Genomic DNA, 17,507 nt, shown 5'->3' on the forward strand with positions numbered 1-17,507 from the left:
TGAAAACTGGCTCCCTACAGGGATGATGTTTTGATGTATTGGATAGTCTCAGCATTGCAAGTTATCTAATTTTCCTGTCTTCTGCCCATTCAGTGCCAGCAACTCCCTGCAGTCATTCTGACAGTCAAGAAAATACCCTCATACATTCTAAAATGCCCTCGATAGCCAATAGTACTCTTGGAAACCACTATTCTAGTGATGAAACCAACATGGACTCAGTTATATTGCAAAGTTTGTTCTGTAATTATAAGTAGAGTGCTGTGGAAGTACAGGGTAGAGAATGAAGAATTTCTGAAAAGTTATCATTAACACTTTCTTAGGTATGAAGGGAAGATTAGTATATAAGACAATTATATTTGGCGCCTTGGTATGGGGTATAGTCAACTCTGTTATTTGGAGACAAATCCAGGGGAACATTTTCGTAAATTCTTGAATAAGCAAAAGCTATTTGCCAATGAATGAGCATAATAATCTGCAATGAATAAATGTGTGAGAGTAATTATCTCCTCTGTTAAGATGCATATACCTGGAAAAGCAGTACCACCTTACAGTTTACCGAATAATACCTGGCCTAGAATACTCTCTGCACATCCTGAATCCCTACCCAGTTAGAAAAGATTTTTTCCTTGCCCTATATTCTTATGGCACTTTGTCCCTTCAGTATGCAGTGTGATGTGGTGAAGAGTCTGCACTTGGGAGCCAGACATCTAGGTGTGAACCCCAATTCTGACAGCTTTCACAAACTATGTCACTTAAATTCCTGTACCCGTAAATTAGGGATGATGGTAATGCCTACCTCAGCTAATACCCTGACATACAGTAGGTGCTCCAGAAATATATGGAATGTGCAAATTCCTAGGCCCCTTGATTTTACCTCTATATAATATGTGGGAGGCGAATAAGGTTTTGAAACTCAAACTTAGAAGGAAAAGAAGCTGTTTGAGACAATATTTTTTTTCTTATTGTGTAATAGAATGTGATTTAAAAAAACTCGCTCCTACGTGCTATTACTACATGTTTTCCCTAACTCTTGAGTTTTTGGGTTGGGATATTGCGAGAAGTGAGGCCAGCTCGTGGTCAGGCATCGCACGGGATACGGTTGGGCAGTAGGTGGCAGTGCGCCCTCATCTGAGACCCGGGCGCAGCCATTGGAGCCCCGCATTTGGGTTTGGGCTCGAACCTTTCTGGCAGCCTTTCAAGCTGCCTCCTTGTGCGCGCGTGCGCGAAGGGCTGCCCTCAGCGTGTGGAGCTCTGTGATTGGGCGCTGTGCTCTGGAGCGGGCTCGCTGATTGGGGGAGGAAGGAGGGACGCTGTAAGTCTTCGCTCCTCTCATCTCCGTTGGAGTGCGTGGGCTCGGGTGGAGGGAAGAGGTGTGGGTGTAGGTGAGGGTCTTGGTCTTCCATCTGCTTAAGTGACTTCGTCTCCACGCTGAATACTGTGGAGGAGACGATCTGGGTTCTATCGGTTGTGCATGCAGCTATGTTGCTTCCTTTCTAAAGTCTTCATTAGTGGTTTTCTCTTTCGATCCAGGGGGAGGGCTGCCGGGGATCTGTCTAGCTCCCAGCATGGGGGTAGTTTATAACTATGGTGGTCTTGATTAATACTAGTTCTGTTTAGTACAGTGTACCTGCAGTCTAGGGGACAAGCAGGCCATGAAGTGCAGGCCCTCAGACAAAAACCAGAAGACAACTTCTTTTCACTGCTAGCTGTGTGCTGGGTTCTGTGCGAAGCACTTCACATGCACCATCCCATTTAATGTTCAAAACAGCCGGCTAAGGCAGCTGCTGTTATTCCCCCCACAGAGGTGAAGAAACAGGCCATGTTTTGACATTTGCTTATGGCCATACAATATTTATTGCCTTTTCACTCAAAAAATAGCTTTCCAGTGATGCCTGCAATTCTATCATAGTGTCTTCCCTTGCATTGAGGCAGTGAATTTCTTGCTTAAAAAAAAAAAAAAAAATGCTTTTTGACTGCAGTGTAACATATGCTGAGACGTGCACAAATCATAATGTACAGATTGATGAGCTATCACAAAGTGAACAAACCTGTGTAAGAAAACATTCCTACCACTCTAGAAGCCCTCACTGCCGCTTCCGTTTTCAAGGGTAACCATTATCCTAACTTCTAACACCTACGTTAATTTTTTTAAACGTTTTTTTAAATGGCACATCTGAAACATATACACAAATAGAGTGGTATAAGTAATCCCCTTATTTACCCATATTTACTCATAATCTGGCTTCAGCAGTTATCAGCCATGGCCAGTCTTTACTTCATCTCTACTTCTATTCATTCTCCCATCCTGATCTTTTGAATTAGTTTGAGACAAATACCAGGCAATATATCATTTCACCTGAAATATTTGTAATTTTTCACTGTATACCTCTAAAAGATAAGAATATGTTTAATACCTAAGATAATTGTTTAAATATGAAGTATCCAATCAATGTTCAAACTTCTCTGATACGCTCATAAACTTTTTTAATGGTTTAGTTGAATCAGGATGCACATAAGGTCTGTATAGTGCAATTGGTTACGTCCCCCTTTCTCTTGTCTCTTTCAAGATATTTTTTTATAGGAATGTACAAAAGTAGAGAGAATAGTGTAACGAACCCCCATGTAATGTTACCCAACTTCAACAGTTACCAAATCCCTGCTGGTCTTGTTTCATCAATCCTCTATTCCATCACCAGAGTAGTTTTTGACAAATTTCTGATATCAGATCATTTTGTATTTTGATATGTCCCTCTAAAAGATAAGGATTTTTTAAAAAAATGTAACTACAACAGTTATAGTTTTCATATCTAAAATTAGTAATACCTTAACATCATATATTCCATCATTTCCCCCAAATGACTTGTAAATTTCTTTTTAGTTTATAGTTCGTTGAAATGAGATCCAGATAAGGTCCATACATTGTGATGTGTTGAGAGGTCTCTTAAGTATCATTTTTTAAATCTGTACATTTTTCTCTTTCTTTTAATTTATTTATTGAAGAAAACAGGCCTTTTGTCTTCTAGAGTTTCTGGAATTTGCTGTTTTTATGGTGGATTCTGGATTTGCTGTTTTTATGGTGGATTCTGGATTTGCTGTTTTTATGGTGGTTTAAACATGTTCCTCTAGCTTCCATATGTCCTAAAACACTGGCAGTTAGAGAAGGAAGCTTGATCAGAAGGAAGCTTGTTCATATTTTTCTTTTGGCATAAATACTTCATAAGAAGAGTTGTTTTCTTTTGTCAGGAGACACACAGCATTTGTTTTCCCTCTGTGATGTTAAAGGCCATGGTCATTGCTTAGATCTATTATTTTATCAGAAGCTGTAAAATGTTGCTATTTTAATTCTATGGTTTCTTTCTTATTTATTATCCAGAAAGTTTTGTAAAAGAATTTTCTTTAATCAACAGTTTAGTTATCTTGAGATGAAGTTTGTGTGGAAGAAGTTTTCAATAATGAGTTGACCCCTTACCACCCTTCAAAGATGATCAATGAGGTATTTTTTAAATATCATTATGAAGTTATGGAATTAAGCATTCCAGACATGTTTACCTATTGCAGTTGGTATTATTGTCAAAAGGGCCTTAGTTCTCCAACTGGGGTGTATAGAGCCTTGGAGTTTTTGGGCTTTCCAGCTCAAGTCAGATTTCAGTTTTAGACTGTTTCGGCATTGGGCTTCCCTTTGATTAAAATAAATGCTGAATTAAAGCATTGCCTCTGAAATTCTTCCACTGACTGTGTAGATCTGTTGGGGAGGTACGGGGGTGAAAGTTACTAACATTAGCCAGTTAGCAGCTGTTGAATTACAGACTAGGATTTAGGAAAAAATCATTTTAGGGAATGTATAAGGTTTGGATAAGAGAACAGGCCTTTTGGAGAAGCTCCCTAGATTCTACCAGAGAGAGTTTGCTTGGGTCACTCTGCTAGGGCTAAGGGCCCAGGTGACATGAGCTGAGTTGGATTCCTGAGCCCTGTCTACCCAATTAAATATTTTATTTTTGATTTTTCTGTTTATAAGTAACCATAAAAGAAGGACACATTTGGTTTTGGTTACTATTTTTTGTTTGTTTTGTTTTATTTTGACTTGTCTTGTTTTGTTTTGTTGTAAAGAACTTGCTTTCTGAAACCAAAGAGAATTTTACCATTGACAAATTTGCATTCATTTCAAAACTGAGCATTACAGTCATCTTTTGCAGACACTTCTCTCATTAGCTGAGGTTTAGTTTTGCTGTCTTTTCAGCTGTGAAAGCCTTTAGCTTGTTGCAGTAATTTTTCAAATCTTGCTCTTGGAGCCTGATAGAGATTTTCTGAAGCCTGCTTTCTTAACTTTTGCCAGTTCCATATTTGTATCTCTGTGACATTTTTCATTTACTAGGTTTCATGTTTACCATCTGCTGGCAGTTTTAGAGATGGCCTGAGTTGTGTACATCCTCCTCCTTTAGTCCCATTTTCTTAGTATATATCCAAAGCTTGACTTCTGTGTTCATGTGCTTTATATAACTAGATTTTGTATTTTTAACCAATCTGACAGTTGTCTTTTAAACTAGAAAGTGTAATTTATTTACATTGTCATTTTGTGATTACTAATATATTTGGATTTATTTCTATCATATTTTGTGACTTCTCTCATCTTTCTTTCTTTTTTTTTTCCCTTTTGGACTGGTTACCTATGTTTTTGTTTTTACATTCCCACCCCACCCCCACTGGTCTAGAAATTATATCTTCAGTTTTTACTCTTTTAGAATGGTAGATTCTACCATTATAAATCTACATCTTTTAGATGATTGCTCTATAACTTCTAACATACATATTTAACTTAAAGTCTAATGTTAATCATACTCTACTATCCTTTAGTCCACACACACACCCAACTATATGGTTTATCTAATACTAAAGTTTTATTATTTAAAACACATGCTTAAAATATTATTATTTAAAAAGCCAATTTTCCCTCAGGTTTAAACAATTTTATTTACTTGCCATTCTTTCTAGTCTCTCAAGTCTTCTTTAAAGGATCATTGTCCTTTTTCCAAAAAACACGTCTTCTAAAAAACACAACTTCTAAAAAGTTCCTTTAGTAAGTGTTTATTGCTAATAAATTCTGTTTTTGTTTCTTTAAAATATCTTCATTTTTTTCCAAATCATAAAACATAAGGTTACTAGACTTGTGAATCTATGTTGGTAGAACTTACTGTCAACATATTATTCTATTGCCTTCTGTGTTTCTATGAGAAAACACCTGTTGGTGTAGTTGTTTTCCTTTGTTAGTAATTTGTCTTTTCTTTCTGGCTACTTTTAAAATCTTCATATTCTTCATTTTAATGTATCATGGTGTGCATGTAATTTTATTTAATTGATTTGAGATTTTATGTGTTTCCTGAATCTGAAAACATATCTTTTATCAGTTCAAAAAGATATTTAACTATTATCTCATCATTTATCACCTCTCCCATTCTTTTTATTAACTTCTTTTAGAAGTTCAGTTAATGTAGTTTAGGCCTTCTTATTCTATTTTCTATATCTCTTTAGTCCTTTTTCATATGTTTCATCTTTATCTTTGCTGCATTCTGCATAATTTCTTTTAGATCCTTCACTTCACTAATTCTCACCTCACCTGTGTCTAACCTTGTCTTTTATTTATCGTTTCTTTTTACTTTGTTGAGTTATTTTTATATAAAGTAAATTGCATATATTTAAAGTGTACAATTTGATCAATTTTGACATATGTACTTGTGTATATATTCATGAAATCATCACAATCATGATAATGAGCACATCTGCCCTCCCCCCACAAAGTTTTCTCCTACTCTTTTGAGATCCTTTCTTCTTCTTCTTGCCTGGGCCCCCCAAATTCCCAGGAAACCACTCATGTGCTTTCTGTCACTATAGATTACTTTGCATTTTCTAGAATTTCGTGCAGTAAAATCAACTCTCTAAACCACCTTAAACAAAATTCTCAAGTTGGTATATCTTGTGTGACATAGGAAGTATGAATTAGGGCCTCAGAGGTGTGATGGCTGACTCCGTAGTTTAGAATCCTCAGGGAACAGCATCCTTGCTGTTTAGATTTTCAGGGTACACTATTTTCTAATCCACCTTTTCACTACAATTGTACCCTAAGTGGTCTTGACTTTACCTGAGGATCTCTGAACCAGTTTCTTAACTTATAAAGGCCTTGATTTTATCTTCTGTCCCCCAAGGACCATTAAAACCAAAGCTCTGTGTCACTGGGCACCTGCAGATAGTCTCAGGTGACTGCTACCGTCAGTACTCCCTTAAACACTCAGGGTTTAAGTATTGTCTTGCCTTTGGCCTCTCACAGTCATATCTACCTTCTCCAAAGCACAGTCATATTTGAAAAAACTTTTAGAAATATTTTACTTAGGTGTTTTTATAGTAGGAAGAATATTTTAAAGGATATTTAGTCCACGTTATTCCAGAAACAAAATTCAGTTTCATATCTTCTTCACGCTTACGAGGAATATCCAAGACTGATTTGGTAAGTTTTCAAATGTAACTCTTTCTAGTCTCGAGAAGGTACATCACAATCTCCTGGGGATTTGTTTAAAAATTTTGGATTCCCCAGGTCTCACCTCAAACTTAAAGAATTAGAATTGCCCTCTAGGTGGGAGGTTAGGAATCTGAAGTTTTAAAGCCCCTCAGATGATTCGTATCCTCAACCAGGTTTGTGAACCATTACACTCCTATACTTGGCATAGTGTAGGGTCCTCAATAAAATCTTTTATGTCTCAGATCATCAATGGTATTGTTTTCTTCAAACGAGAAGTATATTTTTATACTGGTATATATGTCATTTTCTGAGTATACGTTCATGTTATCTGTACAGCTTTAAGTTTTGTTAAATGAATTCAAATTTTCAGATCCATTTTCCCATATAGTCTTTGTTGACTTAACCACCACTACAATGTATATTCCTGAAGAATGACAGGCAGGCAAGCATCTTCTTTAGCACATCCCTTTGAACAAAACCTGGGCACCTGCTGGCCCCTCGATGAAACGTGAAATGTGATTTTGACTGTTCAAGCCCACAGTCCAGAAGCCTGTGGTGCTGGCCCTCTGCAGGCCGCAGCTGCCCCAGCTTTCCTGGCCATCCCTGCTCTGTGCAGTTTTCTGCCTCATTCATCATCCCAACATTATCATCTGAGGTGATTGGTCACATATTATATTTAGCGCAAACCTCTCTCTGACTTGCAGTATGCAAATGTTATTCATCAGATGCTGGGTCTGCAGCTGTTGTCTTTTTTGAGGCCCAAGCCGATTTCACTTGATTGAAGATGTCTTGGTATGAAGGATTAAAATAGAATCATGAGTTACCACACTACAAAAGCCAATGATAAACCAACATTTAGTTCTACATCATGTACTATGAGAAATCCACAAAGAAATAGAGGTTATTTTAATTAGACTAATAGATCCCGATCCTTTTTTTTAAGTGAAAGTTTAAATTTTGAGTAAAGGCAGGTAATTATACTGTCTATCACTTCAACACAAGGGCCTCTTATGAAATGATCGTAAAGATTTAGTATTATGGAAGAGCTGTTTAATATTCTGTGAGCAAGTAGACTTAACAATATTAATTTGCCTTAGTGTAAAGAGGTTTTAGGGACTTGCGTGTGTGTGTGTGTGTGTGTGTGGAGGAGGTGTCTTTACCATTCTTTAATTGGCGTCAATCCCTTTAAGATAATCATAAGAAAAATTAATTACTTTTATATCATATTAGGTTTTAGGGGTTTTGCAAAGTTGCTTTCCTCCAGTAGCTACTGAATCACTGAGAACATCACCCTAGTGAAAAAAGATGAGGAAAAAATGGTTAAATGTACTGCATTAGATCTTCAAGAGATACTTGTTAGTCTACAGCCATGCCACCCTGAACGTGCTCGATCTCATCTGATCTCGGAAGCTAAGCAGGGTCAGACCTGGTTAGTACTTGGATGGGAGGCCATCTAGGAATACCAGGTGCTGTAGGCATTAAAAAAAGAAAAAAAAAAAAGAGAGATACTTGTTAGCTGATTACCTGTCTTATTACTTAATACTGATTTCTTCCTTTCCTTAGAGTCTGTCAATAGTAACACTTTCTTATGTCTCCTTCCAGAGATACTTTATTGATGCAATATCTTAAAACTGAATATATGCTAGGATTTTAAAAATAATCCTTACTGCAGTTAAATAAATCATTTTTAAAGTGTTGCTAATATTCCTTATCCTCTCTAATTTATGCAAAAATAATTTCTAAAAAGAGCAAGAAAGTGTATCTGTTTTAATACTGCTTTCGTAATGATGCCAGCCATCTGGCAGGAGTTGTATCTGTTAAGTTTTCCATAAGAAATATATGTATTTAACAAGGTTCTTTTTTCTTGTCTTCACAGCCGATCTAGCATCTTTAATGGATAAAACTTATGAGAGAAAGTTGCCTGTTAGTTCTTTAACAATATCACGGGTAAGAAAACTTAAATATATGTATTTTCAAAGAAGAAGGAGGAAGAAGGTAAAAAAAAGTCTTTATGTAGATGAAGCTGCTTAAAGAAAGAATATCTTTCATAAGAAATAGTTTTCTAGGGTATGGTATGTGTTCGTAGTTACTAATAGATATTTTACGGTGAAGTAGAAAATTTCTTGGACTAAAATAAAAGGTAACAAATTTACTAGACTCTGATGTCAGTGATCACTGTTGTGTATCTGATTTATTTTAATTTTTCCAGAAGATGACGTTCTGCTATATGACACCATGAGTTTTTTTTTAAGTCGATATACCCTTCTTAAGTTCATACTTTTTACTTGTTAATATTGGAAGTATTTTTTGGTAGCTGAGAAAGTCTATAAAAGAATGTATATTAGTGTTAAACTGTTGCAGAGCAATGGAGAAGAAAACAGTTAAGCTGGGAATCAGAAATAGTAACCATTCCCGAACACCTTCTATGCCACCTATTGTACTAGTTTCACAACATACATTATCTCATATGTTAATTCTTATGGCAGCCATGGGAGAGAGGAAATATCATGCCCATTTTACATGTAAGGCTCAAATGATCAATAACTCTCTGAGGTTCACGCAGGTCATACGTGGAAAAATTGGGCTTCAAATCCAGATCCCTGTGACGTCAAAGTTCTTTTCCCTCAAATAATATCTGATCTTCTCTTGATCATGAATTGACTTTGTGACATTGTGCAACTGGCCCCCTCTCTATTTCCTCATTTCCAGTATAGGAACAATAGTATCTGCCTCACAGGGCTGATGTGGTGCTAAAATGAGGTCTTAGTTGTGAGAGCTCTTTGTGAAAATTAATGACACCATAAAATTCAAGGTTATTGTTAATCTAGAGGAGGAAAAAGAAAGAAACTATACTGTGGGTCTTTTCTTTCTGCCTCTTGATAGTCTCCTTTAAGTAGGAGAAGACTTTAACTAGATCATAACTTAAGTTTTATAGACTCATAATGTTCAGATTAGAGGGGAGCTGAAATACCATTGGTTCATTCTTTACTTGATGGATAAAATCTCTGTTATTAAAATACCTGATATTGGTTTAGGCAGCACTACAGAGTTTAAAGAGTTTTCACATACATTTTCTCATTGGAGCCTCAGATTTTAGGGCAGGCACCTTTATTCTATTTATGTAGATGGAGCAACTAAGTTCCAGAGGGGCTGTGCCACCTGTTATGCCACACAGCAAGCAATAAAGAGAGCTGGTTCTCAACTCCAGGTCTGTACCATATTTCATCTGCCCCTTAATGAGATTTCTAAATCAAATTCTTAAGTAAGGCATTTTTAGAAAGTCTTCCCCTTCTTACTCTCCTCTTTATGAGGTTTTAATTATATTCACATCATGCATTATCTCATCTCCTACTCCATCTTTATTTGCCTCTGAGTCTCCACTTTAGGGTAGAATCCATCTTTGTAATAACCTTTTCTATTTATTTTGTTTAAAATTAAAGAACATACAGATTTTATGGTTCAAAGAGAGACGCGTCGGTAGAAGAATCACAGGTTGACTGGTCCATAACAGAACTTAAATCAGAGTAGGAAAAATGGTTCCAAGATTGAGTTCTCTAAATTTAGATTTTCATCTCTTGGGCCGTATTTTTTAAGCTATTAGAGTCTTCAACCTTACAGCTACAAGATCCCATATATTTGGAGTTTGGAACATAGAGAAAATATCAGGGTTTAAAGGTAAAGGGAAATACCAATGACTAGTTATAAATGGTATAGTATAGTGTAGTGTAATATTGTATAGTAAGAGGAGCTCTCTCTTGTTCTAAGCAAGGTTTATGTTTGGCTTTCAAATAGTTTTCCTGACCAAGGTTGTTCTATACAAAGAAAAAGGGAAACCATTGTATATTTTTTGTTTAAATTAGCATAAAGAGGTTTCAAGGAATAAGTCATACCATGTGAACATTGTTCCAATGAAATAGGTGTTTTGTCTTGGTTAATGTGTGAATTAGGCCCAATATATGGCACAATTTATATTCATCCAAACGTTTCCTTTGTTGTCTTTTAGTTTGTGGACAACATTTCATCTCGAGAAGAGATAGACCATGCAGAGTATTACCTTTACAAGTAAGTTTTCCATTTCATTTGGCTATGTACGCTCCAATTTCACACCACTTTTTAACACAAAATGTGGTATATATTATATATAATGTTTAGCCCCTTGCTTTTCTGTTTTGGAGATCTTTTCATATCAGTATAGAGAGAGCTTTCTCATTATTTTCAACTGCATCATATTCCATACTACAAATAAATTATTTAAAGCAGTTCCCCACACACACACAAAAAGCAGTTCCTTACTGAAGGGTCTTTAGGTTGTTTGCTTTTGAGCTCGCTTGTGCGCACACGCGCGCGCGCTCTCTCTCTCTTTCTCTCTCTCTCTGTTTTTGCATTATATAGAATGTAATAATAACCTTATACATATGTAATTTTGCACATAATTCTCATAAGTATCTATAATTTCAAAAGCCATTGCCATATTGCTTTTGAGGTTTTACCAGTTTTCATCCCTACCAGCAATGTATGAGAGGCCTGTTTTTATAGCTGGGCCAATAGGAGTATTTTCACACTTGGATTTTTTTTTTTTGTCAATATGACAGGTGAAAAATTATCTATTTATATCTACTCCCTTTTTTTATTCAGAGAGAAATATACTCCAGATGCACTGTTTGCCACCTATTATTAATTAATACTATATTTTATTTATTTGTTTGTTTTCTTTAACATGTGCTAGGGAAAAGGGGACATTGATGTGAGTGGATTGGGGAAAAGGATGTGAGGGACAAATAGAGACAGAAAAAAAGAATGTCCTAAAAATAGCATACATAATATAATCACATTTATATAAAATATACTTACACATCTATCAAATGATCACATTTATGTAAAATTCTTTGTGTATATGTATTTTATTTTTTTTAATTAGTAGACTATTTTTAGAGCAGGTTCAGGTTTAGTAATAAAAAACATTATATCTTCTCTGAGTCTTTTGCTTCTTTTGACAAATTAGTTTAAATCTGGAGAGTATCACCATAAAAAAGAATGCCCTTCATATTACTTTTATGAGGAATTCAATGCCTTGTGTAAGTGATTTTTAGATCAGAGTATGCAAAACAAGATGTTTATTAAAAATACAGGACTTTAATTTTGTAAATCTGAGCTGGAGTCAAAGAAACTGCATTTTTAATGTAGCATCTGAGTCATTTTGGTGCATGAACTATACTTTGAGAAACTCTGGGCCGAAAATTCTTGTTCCCTGGTGGACAACCTCTCTTGAAAATGTTTCCCACACCATCTCCACTGACATAAATATCTGATGCTCCAAAAAAAAGAAAAAGAAAAAAAGATTGTGTTCGTTTTCTAATTTTGTGTTAGATGTCAGCATGGAAAAAATTCTTAGTGACTAGGGTAATCTGTGGACCAGTGAACACAACAAATTGTGTGATAGTTAAAAGTGAAATTTTTAAAAATCTCACGTACTATTCACTAGTTTGGAAGTCAAAAGATGAGGAAATATTATCAAAGCATTCTAATATAATAGAAGATGTAATGTTGATTATTATCAATATATTTTATATACTGTATATATATATATTTTTTATTGTACACAATTAATATTAGATTAAAAATTTTTTTTTCTATATTATCACACTTCATTCTTTCTCCCAGCTGTAAGCACCTCCACTGGGAATTGCAGATGCACTCACTCATGTATACAAAGAAGCATGTTCAGTACAGCACCGTCTGTAGTAGTAAAAGACTGGAGTTATAACTAAAGCTTGTTAAATAAGTGGTCAAATAAATTATGATTTATCCTTATAGTTAATATTTCACCTTTCAAATGTCTGTCAAAATGTTGGTGTTTTCTGTTTAAATATAAATCTCAAGTAGATTAGATTCCATACTGTAAGAAACCTTTATTTTAAATTTAGGATTGCCTTTAACTGTGTCCTAAGTTCAAATTCTAGGTCATGAAATCATAATCGCAAATGCCTTCCTATTCTTAATTAAGATAAACTTAAATAGATCCCTTGATGAGAGCATGCCCTATCTTCCTTTAGTGGTTCTTCGGCACATTGGGGCACCCGTAATAATTATTTTTGCCTATGGTGGAAGGTGTATTTGGACTGTCATCTGCCCAGTTCTCATTCTTTATCTTTGTTTGTGGCAAACCACAGAAAATTATTCCAATTTCTAAATAGAAGCTATTCCATCCTGTGGAACACAGTGCCATAGTCTTGGAATAAATATGTCCCAAGTTTACTTCTGTTCCAAAGTACCTCTATAACATATAATTGATTTCAATGATTCAACGTTCAACAATATTTACTGAGCTCCTATTGTGTGCCTAAGCTCTGTCCAAAGTGCTGGGCATATAGTGATAAATAAGTTAGATATGGTCCCTATCTTCATACATTAAAGGTTAGCTGAGAAATTTAAGTCCTACCTTCAAAATCTTCCATGAGTAAGTCTTCATATGATGTCCAGTGTCGTGTGGCCTGGAGTTTTACTGAAACTTTCATAAAATCTCAATTTCTTGTTTCCATATAGATCATATAGCAAACTCTTGTCCATCTTAAATCCGAGCCACTATTTAATTTGATATCCCATCCTTTGCTGAATCAAGACTGATGTTCTAACTATGACTTATCACTTTTTTATTTCAATTCTTTGTCCTCCCTTCCATTGCCAAGAAAATTAGGTTTCCCCAACATATTTCTTTTTTAAGGAAAAAACATTTTTATGATGTTATGAGATGACTGTTAGATGTGTATAAGACCCGATATAACTCCATAAAACTTCATCCAGGTGTAGATAATGGAGGTTGGCTAGTGTTCACTCATTAGCTAAGTATCTCACTCCTACTTTCCAGCCTTAGAGAATAAACAAAACATAGTAATGCCTCAGCAACATTAAAAGTTACAGTTAGGAACTCTTGGAATTTATCTCCATTAATTGAAATCAAGAATGTAAGTCCCGAAGACACCAAGGGCCTGTAGTATTTCCACCAGTTAGGTCTTCAGCATGCAATGGTTGCAATGCCCAACATCTCCACATGGGATGACTTTAGACATCTCAGAGTCAGTTTACAATCACAGATCTAGGGTGAGGGAATACAGAAGCAAATTCTTAATCCTACAACTAACAGCTTCTTGCTGATCTGCCTTGAGGATTTCTTATTTCCCAGACAGTAATGTCTTAAGGGTAAGGTCCACAGTAAGACTTTTGGCTACCACCCTTGTCTTTGGCTCAACTCTTTCCCTGCCTCAGCCTGTAGAGACCAGTCTTTGCAAGCATAGCGTAGCGGCCACATCTTCTCATCTTCTAGTGAACAAATCTCCCCAATGACTATGTAAAGAGCATTAGAGCCAAAGAAGTTTGGAAACCTTGAGGGATCTGTGGATTGCTGATTGAGCCTCTGCCATTGTATCAGGTGCACAAGTAAGCAGTGCCAAGTTCCAGCAGTTCAGGATGCTGCCAACACATGCCAGCTCATTATTATCCTGTCATCCCAGGGGAGAATTTCAGCCTTTAAATCTCTTGAAGTACACAGGTTTAAAAGTTTAGGAGCTTCAACATTAAAGAGTCCAAGGGATCTTTTAAGGAGAGTTAGAAAGGCTGTTATTTAGACAGCATGAGGGAGAGCAAATATCTAACCACCCTTATTTGGTCTATAGGCTGTTCTCTGGGGGCCCTCAACCCTATGATCAACTTCTATCCTGCTGCTTATAAATAAAACAGGAAAACACCAAGGAGAGGGTAATGATACTTTAAACAAAAGAATAATGTGAACTAAAGATGATTAAGGCAGTTAATGCCAGAAACTATATAGGTTGACAAACACAAACAAACCCTGATAATACTCTACACACTCTAAAGGGAATATAAACCAAGAGTAAAAATGATTAAAACAGTAAAAATGCTAAATTGAAGTAAACAAAATATGAAAGCTAAGAAATAAGAAAACAAGTCATGCTAAGAACTATTGGACTATAATAAAAAAAAGAAAACAATTAAAATAAGAATAAAAAATAAAAATAAAATAAATACAAAATAAGAAGAACCTGATCCAGGAATTTCATAAAATATGTATAGATATGGCTGGGAGCGTGGGAACATAGGCAATGGTATGCATTTGCATAGATACTCTCAGAAGGCTAAATAATAAAACAGTAAGGAAACTGAGGCAAAAGGGGTTTCATGGAAACCAGAGTATAGAACATGGTAGAGTAGAGGAAAATTAAAATAAAGAAATAAATCCCATATCTTGTGGTCCATGGACTGTTGTTTGTTTTCTAAGAACCATGATCTTAGCTTTTCTCTACAAGAAATCCCCTTTGGAACCTGTCAGCTTGAGGTCAATGTTATTTTATAGCAAGCTTACCAAGAGTTTACCTTTATCATTTTATGGAGAACAACACTTTTCTGGGCCCCCTAGTCAGTTCTGAGCTCAGCCCCTCCCAAGTCCATATGTGCTGCCCATATGCAGACAAGTGAGCTCTGTGTCTCCCTTTTCAGGAGATAAAATTGCATTTCACAGTAAAATTGTGGCATCAGTAAAAGCCATTATTTTTATGATTATAACAAGCTTTAACAATTCCTGTATGAGTATTTGATTATTGCATTAATAGTATGCAAACTCAAGCCATAAAAATTCCTTCTTTCCTTGTAGTATCCTCTTCACTGAGGCTGTTTGCAAATTATATTTTTATAGGTTTATTTAGATTTCCAAATCATTCTGAGACCATGGCAGTTTAGAGATGCATAAAATTAAATGTGCTTCTTTTACTATCAAAGCATCAATAATCAGAACTGATAATTTAATCTGCAACATAATGGTCATTCCTGAAGGATAAGTGATAGAAATTTCTAACATATATAACATATTCTCTCTATTTTAAGAATATAACATTTTTTAAAGTAGCCTTTTAGTTTTAGCAAAAATGTGAGGAATGCTGAATTAATTGTCATATACTAAGAAAAGATTGTTGCCAAGCTCCATGGGAAGATATGTTTTTCTCAGAATGCAGCTCTGTGTTGTCATGGAGAGTGGCAGGCCACCCATTAATGAGAGGAAGTTAAGGTTGCATTGCTGGCTGTGTGCTGCCAACACATTCATCTACACTGTACCTTGGCCTCAAGCATCTTTCATCAGTTGCTTAACTGACCTGGCAAATACCAGGCGTCCCTGGTTGGAGACGGATGATAGGTCAGGAACAGCTGGGGTGAGGCAGATGGCAGCCCGCATGTCTCCAGGTCTCAGTTGGCAGCCAGCCTAAAAAGGAAGGACCAAAATAGCTTCATTTTTCAATAAGCAAACATATTCTGATGCTTCCTTAGAAGGTGACCATGCTACCCCAGACCTGTTATAAGAATCCATGTCTACCTGTGTAAAGGGGGGAGGTGGGAGCTTTTTAAGAGGGAACAACGTTCACGAGTTTAAACAGTAGTAATTTTCCTTTGAGGACATTGAGATTGTTTGTGTACTACAGCAATAAAAGGGAATTAAAAATTTTTGTTAGCATATTGCCAGGTGTTATTATGTTTGAATATTATTAAGAAAAGAATATGAGCCCAAGGGAAGGTAAATGACTCATAGAACGTTTTTTAGAAACACTTCCATGCTTTAATATTGCCAAGTACTTCATTTAGTTCTTATTTGTTGATCCTTACCACAGGCCTGGGCAGAGTTTCTTATTATTAATGGCTCTAGCAGATCGTCAGGGGCATTGTCTGCGCCTTGCCAAAGACTCACTGGAGCTTTGTAATGAGAGTTAGGATGAGAATCCTCAGTCTCTGATCCTTCAGACTTTACACTTCTCTCTCCACTGGTCTTGTTATTTCGTCCTGGAGCCTGATCCTGGGAGGCAAATAGAGGTATGTACTAGCTCCGGTTCTAACATTCCACCTAACTTTCCTGGAGTAATCTCACACCTTAGATGGCTACTCTTTTATTCCTCCAGTGTGATGAATGGGTCTCCTGGAGGCTCTTATCTTAGGAGGTCATAGCAGTCCATGATGTTACAAACACCTTTGTAGGGACATATGCTTTCATTCAGAGGGGGAGTAAATTATCTACCCTGGAGCATAGGGTAGGTATATGCTTAAAACTGTTTTTCCAAAGTAGTTATACCATTTTATAATCCTGACAGTATTTCTAGTTCCTCCACATTTTTCCAACACATTTAAGTATTTATAGGGTTTAGTGGTATCTCATTGTGGTTTTAATTTGTATTTGCCTAATAACTAATGATATTGAGCATCTTTTCATGTGCTTATCTGCCATCCATTTTTCTCCTTTGGTGAAGTATCTGTTCAAATCTTTTGCTTGTATATTATTATTATTATTAAGTTGCTTGTTTTCTTATTGAGTTTTGAGAATTCTTCTCATAGTCATGTCTTTCCATTCACTTAACTGTTTTTCAGAGAATGGTTTTTATTTTTGATGGAAGTCCATTTTGTCGAATTAGCTTTTGGTGTCAGCGAGGAAATTTTTGCCTAACCCAACACCACAAAAGTTTTTCTCCTATGTCTTGTTTTAGAAATTTCATGGTTTTAGATTTCACAGTTTAGGCTATGATTCATTCTGAGTTATTTTTATGGTATGAAGTAAGAATCAAAGTTGATTTTTTGACATAAGAATACCTAGTTGTATTAGTACCATTTGTTGAAAAGGTTATTTTTTTTTACACTGAGTTACCTTGAATCTTTGTTGAAAATCAGTTGTTCATACATATGTGTCTATTTCTGGACCGTTTTGTTCCATTGTCTTGATGCCAATACCACACTGTTTTGACGGCTATAGTTTTATAGTAAGTCTTAAAATTAGGTAGTGTAAGTCCTCCAACTTGGTTCTTTTTCAAAACTGTTTTTTCTAGTCTATGTCCTTTGTATCTCATATCAATTTTAGAATCACCCTGTGTGTGTATGCATACATACACATATATGTACACATATACATACATACATTATTGTACAGAAATTAAGAACAAGATCAATTCTAGAA

The 17,507-nt window shown here is 35.8% G+C and overlaps 1 protein-coding gene and 1 pseudogene across 1 annotated transcript in view; both read left to right on the forward strand.

The window, feature by feature from the left end:
- Window positions 1-17,507, forward strand: part of MRPS27 (mitochondrial ribosomal protein S27) — a 75,765-nt gene that overhangs the window by 7,483 nt on the left and 50,775 nt on the right. The window contains 4 exon segments of the mRNA XM_023538133.1: window positions 8,385-8,455; window positions 9,634-9,667; window positions 9,670-9,716; window positions 10,512-10,570. Coding sequence (XP_023393901.1) covers window positions 8,385-8,455; window positions 9,634-9,667; window positions 9,670-9,716; window positions 10,512-10,570 — 211 coding nt within the window.
- Window positions 7,868-7,986, forward strand: LOC111747164 (annotated as a pseudogene).

This window comes from Pteropus vampyrus, unplaced genomic scaffold, assembly GCF_000151845.1.
Source record: "Pteropus vampyrus isolate Shadow unplaced genomic scaffold, Pvam_2.0 Scaffold213, whole genome shotgun sequence".
In the NCBI taxonomy this organism is placed as follows: domain Eukaryota; kingdom Metazoa; phylum Chordata; class Mammalia; order Chiroptera; family Pteropodidae; genus Pteropus; species Pteropus vampyrus.